At 47.3% G+C, this 5,968-nt stretch overlaps 1 protein-coding gene across 1 annotated transcript; it reads right to left on the bottom strand.

Annotated features, from left to right (window-relative positions):
* Positions 1-2,748: 2,748 nt before the first annotated feature.
* On the bottom strand, positions 2,749-3,935 carry IMP3 (IMP3, U3 small nucleolar ribonucleoprotein). Its single transcript, XM_027521538.1, has 2 exons — positions 3,267-3,935; positions 2,749-3,212 (listed from the first exon to the last, which is right to left on the bottom strand). Exon 1 carries the CDS (start codon positions 3,844-3,846, stop codon positions 3,292-3,294), a length of 555 nt encoding a protein of 184 aa, XP_027377339.1. The 5' UTR covers positions 3,847-3,935; the 3' UTR covers positions 2,749-3,212; positions 3,267-3,291.
* Positions 3,936-5,968: the final 2,033 nt, after the last annotated feature.

Here is a 5,968-nt window from a genome sequence, read left to right as displayed (position 1 = left end):
TATATTTGCAATGTTGTACAACCATTATCACTATCTATTTCCAATTTTTTTTCACTGCCCCAATCAGAAACTCTGGACCCATTAAATAATATTTCCCATTCTTTCCCCCCACTCTATATTACCATATTTGTGACAAGGAAAATGGAAGCACATAGAGGCCAAGTAAAATAATCATTACACAGCTAGTTGGGCACAGACCTGGTAGCCTTCCGAATCACTTGTTTTGCAGTGATTTTTTTTTTTTTTTTGGTTTGTTTTTTAAGCCCAAAGTTTCTGGTTACAGGTTCTGGTAAGTTATTTCTTTCCACTCTTTCCCCCCAAAGAGAGAAGAAATAGCTTTTCTAAAGAATCTTGAATTTTACTCCTAACTTTCTAAACCCAGTTTCCTTCATGAGAACTTTGAAGTTGTATCTGCTTGAGTGATAAAGGCAGGATTCAACTACTCCAAAGGGACCAGTCTGCCTTGCCCTGTGGGGTCTAGTGAGAGCTGGAGGGCTATAGGCGGTTTCTGCCTTCTAGAACCACCAAATTCTCCCCCATAAGATCCCTAATTCTAAGAGCCCTGAGGACACTCCTCAAATGGGCAAGAGATTCTGCTCAGCCACCAGAGCTGAGGAGTGGGATTCTTTCTTCTTCCTTTCTTAAAGGAATGGCACTGAAAAGAATACGGCCTTTGGAGCTGCATGAGCCTAGACCCGAACCCCAGCTTTGGACAAGTTATCCTCCCAAATTTGTTTGCCAAACTGAAAATGTCTAAATACCACCACCTACCTGTAAGGATTGTTAGGAAAAGAAACGGCAGCCTAGCATAGACAGGACCTCAATGAATGTTAGTCAAACCTTGGCAACTCAATGCCTGTTCCTTGTTCAATTCAAACCTTTACACCCTGTTGGGGACCAACCATGTTGTCTAGAGCTGCTGCTTCTCTGCTGGCTTGGAAACTGAGGTTCAGGAACTCTTTCTAAACCCTGATGTTTCCCACGGGCTGGCTGTGACAATGTTTGTACTTTGTCTGTTTGGACACACCCTGTGCCATGGGACATCTTTGTTCTTGACCAGGGATCGAACCACCAGCCCCTGCTTTGGAAGCACAGAGTCTTAACCACTGGCTCGCCAGGGAAGTCCCCGCATGACTCTTTTTTTTTTTTTTGGAGGCTAATTACTTTACAATATTGTATTGGTTTTGCCATATATTGACATGAATCCACCATGGGTGTACATGTGTTCCCCATCCTGAACCCCCCTCCCACCTCCCTCCCCATCCCATCCCTCTGGGTCATCCCAGTGCACCAGCCCCGAGCACCCCGTATCATACATCACACCTGGACTGGTGATTCGTTACACATATGATAATATACATGTTTCAATGCCATTCTCCCAAATCATCCCACCCTCGCCCTCTCCCAGAGTCCAAAAGACTGTTCTATACATCTGTGTCTCTTTTGCTGTATCACATACAGGGTTATCGTTACCATCTTTCTAAAGTCCATATATATGCATTAATATACTGTATTGGCGTTTTTCTTTCTGGCTTAGTTTACTCTGTATAATAGGCTCCAGTTTTATCTACCTCATTAGAACTGATTCAAATGTATTCTTTTTAATGGCTGAGTAATACTCCATTGTGTATATGTACCATAGCTTTCTTATCTATTCATCTGCTGATGGGCATCTAGGTTGCTTCCATGTCCTGGCTATTATAAACAGTGCTGCGATGAACACTGGGGTACACGTGTCTCTTTCAATTCTGGTTTCCTTGGTGTGTATGCCCAGCGGTGGGATTGCTGGGTCATATGGCAGTTCTAACTCTTAAAAGAAGCATTCCAGCTCCACCACTTATTGGCTATGCAATCTGGGGTAGTTTGACCCATCTCTGCCTCAGTTCCCTTATTTGAACAGTAGAGAACTGGGCTCCCCACATCACTGAATTGTTGGGTTAAACGGATTAAGATATGTAATGCACTAAGTGTCTGACATACAGTAGAAGCATTTGCTATTATTGTCATCTCCAGTGTCACCTTCTCGTTTCTTCACCAAATGTTGCTTTACACCTGGGGAAATGCAGACGGTCCAGGGAAAAGCAACCCACTGGTCTTGGCGTTCTGTTATTTTCCTTGTAGTGGTACTGAGTAAATGCGATAGTCTTCCTACCAGTGAGCTGGCTGCATTAGAACAGATCCTCTCCCTTCATGTTCCTCCATTGTCAACAGGCTAGGCTCCCTGACTCCCAATCCACCCTTTGTGTCCCTCAATAAAACCCACTCTAATTGGGCAACAAACCTTTCTCTAAATTAAAGGCTGGGCAGGTAGTGATGGTGGGCTGTGATGGATAGGAGCTGTGCAGCTGCTGCTTTGGGCAGGCAGCCCTGGAGCCTGCTGAGGTCTCCACTCCTAAGATTTTTCCAAGACCCTCCTGGGCTACTTCTAACCGCTAGATAGACAAGCTACAGGGTGATTATTTCCTTAGGCAAGCAAACACTTCAGCCCTCTAATATGGTATTTCCTGAGGCTGGAATAGCAACAGGAAGGAAGTCCTGTGGGGAAGAGTTCTGCCAAAACACTCATTCTGAGGAAGGGATCAGTAAACTGACAAATCTGCTCAGCCCTGTACAACATTCTGCAACCTCCACACGTGGAACTCAGGGCAGGTCTCACCCACAGGCAGCTAGCTGCCATCACTATTCTGTGGGTTCCTGAATTCAAGGAGACCTATAGATGCGACTCTGTGTGACAAACCCAGACAAAAATTTGCACCTAAAAAGCAGTTAGGCCATTTATTGGCATTAGGAAAGCATTCCTTTAAACAAGAGAAAGAACTCTGAACACTAAAATCACATCTATTTTATGAAAACTTGAGACCAACCTCTATGACATCTGTACACAGTTTAATCACGAACAAGAGCAAGGATTCCAGTTAAATAAATTAAACCACACTGTCCTGTCACAAGGAAATGAAAGGAAAGCTGGAGGCGGGGGTAGGTCCTCCCCCATCCCAAATCCTTGTATTCACACCACTGTTTCAGATACAAGAACATAACAATTCCCCAGTGCAGCACCCAAACCGCTTCCCATTGTTTCTTATGGCAGTCACTGAATTACCAATTGTCCGAAGGCTAAGCAAATTTCGTGGAAAAAGGGCGTACCCTTTGGCTCCGTGCGTGGCCTGTAGCTGAGGAGGCAAGTTCTTAAGAACCGACGACTGGCTGATACACTCTTGGGGAGACGCGCCTTCACAGAATCTCAGGCTTATGTCTCAGCTTCCCCATGCAGTCCTGGCGAGGGGAGATCCGCTAGGCATCCAAATCGAAGTCGTCACGCTCCTCATTGTACTCCAGCACGTGCCGCTTGATCTTGGACGAGTCAACCCAGGTGACAAAGTCCTCCATGCTTCGCGTGACAAGGAAGGCGGGGTCGGTGACCACGTCGGGGCCCACGCGCACGTGGCCCTGCTCCACGAATGCCACAGCGGCCTGGAGGTGCTGCGCCATGCGCAGCTTAAGCAGCACGGTGGGCAGCCGGCGGCGGCAAAAGGACGAGGCCGTGACGAAATCGCAGAGCTCCAGCGATCCCCGCGTGGGCACTAGGCCGAGAGCATACAGCTTATCCAGCAGCGCGGCCGAGGAGCGCACGCGAAACGGGTCGCGCTCAGGCAGATCGCGCAGGCGCCGGGCCAGCTCGCGCACAGCACGGCTCAGCTGGTTGTAGCGCGTATAGTCCTCGCGCCGCTGCAGCCGATAACGCCGCAACACGCGTAGCTCATGCAGGTTGTGATCTGTGACCTCCCAATTCAAGAAGTCCACCTGCTTGAGCAGCTTCTGCTCGTGAAACTTAAGCTTCCGCACCATGATGGCGGCTCAAACGCTGCCAGACCGGAGGCTCAGCGCGCATTCCAGCTGCCGCGCGACTTCCGCCTCAGTACGGCTAGACCCGGCCGCCTTGGGGATCCTGCGCCAATGAAAGGAAGACTCAGGGCCAGGCCTCCCATTTCCATTGGTTAGGATGAGGCCACGCCCCGTGATCGTATCTCGCGTTTCTTCTCCGCGTTCTCTGAGGGAGGCGGAGGGAAGAAACGCCTGGAGAGGCCGGGGATGGGAGGGGCGGCCTCCTAGGCGAGTCTGCGCGGTTTTAAGTTGCCGAGAATTAATTACCTAGTGCCGTAATTATTTCCTCTCGTTTAGGTTTCTGTCATTTAGGGCCTCTCTGGAGAGCCTCTAACAGAAGAGCTAAAGGGGATAGTTCCGGGAAAGAGGGGTGACCGCCGCGCTAATATGGATTTAATGTGCTAACTGACCTTGGCAGGGGGCGGCGGGGGCGGGGTGGGGGGCTGTCCTCCCACCTTGTGGGGGCTTCTCTGAGCCGACAGGGGCTGATCGGGTATCCCCACAGCCGACTAACCGCAAGTCCATTACGAGGCGGGCGGAGGTTTTTCAGCCTACCAATTGGTGCTTGAAGCCACTGAACCTATTCAGTACTGATTCCCAGGCTACTTCCTGCATGCCCAGAATCAGGATCTACGCAGGAGTCACTTGAAAATCTGTATTGTTAACAAGAATGCCACGTGATTCATAAAATCCAGTAAATTTGAAAAGCTTGGATAGTACAAATCCTGACTCTTTAATCCGGGCTGAAAAGAATTAGCCTGACAGGTTGGATTTCTGGAGTATTTAGTGAACACACAACACTTTTTCTGCAAATTATGTCTGTTTTAGTTTAGTGTAGCGCTAACAGGACTAACTTCTTTATTTACCCAAGACTTTGACGCCACCTAGCTTCTTTGCCTATAATTTTATTTTTGTATGCTTTTCATTGTTTTTTAAAGATACAATATTTGATATGGGCGATACTATATGTAACATATGTGAGATACAAAGAATACTTGTGGACCCAACAGCCAGTTTAAGAAAGCATCACCAGGACCTATTTAACCACTCTCCCAGTCAGAGGTAAAGATATCTGCTCTCCTGAATTTAGTGTTTATCTTTGTCTTTTGTTTAAAAAGAAAAATAGTTTTATCATTTTATGCATCCCTAAGTATACTGCAGATGGTGACTGCAGCCATGAAATTAAAAGACGCTTACTCCTTGGAAAGTTATGACCAACTTAGATAGCATATTCAAAAGCAGAGACATTACTTTGCCAACGAAGGTCCGTCTAGTCAAGGCTATGGTTTTTCCTGTGGTCATGTATGGATGTGAGAGTTGGACTGTGAAGAAGGCTGAGCGCCGAAGAATTGATGCTTTTGAACTGTGGTGTTGGAGAAGACTCGTGAGAGTCCCTTGGACTGGAAGGAGATCCAACCAGTCCATTCTGAAGGAGATCAGCCCTGGGATTTCTTTGGAGGGAATGATGCTGAAACTCCAATACTTTGGCCACCTCATGCAAAGAGTTGATTCATTGGAAAAGACTCTGATACTGGGAGGGATTGGCGGCAGGAGGAGAAGGGGACGACAGAGGATGAGATGGCTGGATGGCATCACTGACTCGGTGGACGTGAGTCTGAGTGAACTCCGGGAGTTTGTGATGGACAGGGAGGCCTGGCGTGCTGCGATTCATGGGGTCGCAAAGAGTTGGACACGACTGAGCGACTGAACTGAACTGAACTGAAGTATACTGAGAATTTTCTTACTTGAAGCATAGCCCATGGATCAGCAGAGAGCTGTTGAAAATGCAGAATTTCAGACCCCATTCCGGATTTACAGAAACAGAATCTGCATTTAACCAGATCCCCAGGTAATTTGCATGCATGATATTTGAGAAGTGTTGCTTAGATGATATCACATATGGAATTTTTTTATATATAGCTGCAGTTGCTTTTTAAAAAACTGCTGCATTATATTCCATTGTTTTGTTGTTGTTCATTGCTCAGTTGTGTCCAACTCTTTGCGACCCCATGGACGCCAGGCTTCCCTGTCCTTCACTATCTCCTTGAGTTTGCTTAAACTCATGTCCATTGAGTTGATAATGCCG

This window comes from Bos indicus x Bos taurus, chromosome 21 (assembly GCF_003369695.1).
Source record: "Bos indicus x Bos taurus breed Angus x Brahman F1 hybrid chromosome 21, Bos_hybrid_MaternalHap_v2.0, whole genome shotgun sequence".
In the NCBI taxonomy this organism is placed as follows: domain Eukaryota; kingdom Metazoa; phylum Chordata; class Mammalia; order Artiodactyla; family Bovidae; genus Bos; species Bos indicus x Bos taurus.
This window is presented reverse-complemented; position numbering and strand designations above follow the sequence as displayed.

Bases quoted from the DNA above. Each gene is read 5' to 3' on its own strand.
- IMP3 (XM_027521538.1), bottom strand. From the start codon at position 3,846: ATGGTGCGGAAGCTTAAGTTTCACGAGCAGAAGCTGCTCAAGCAGGTG.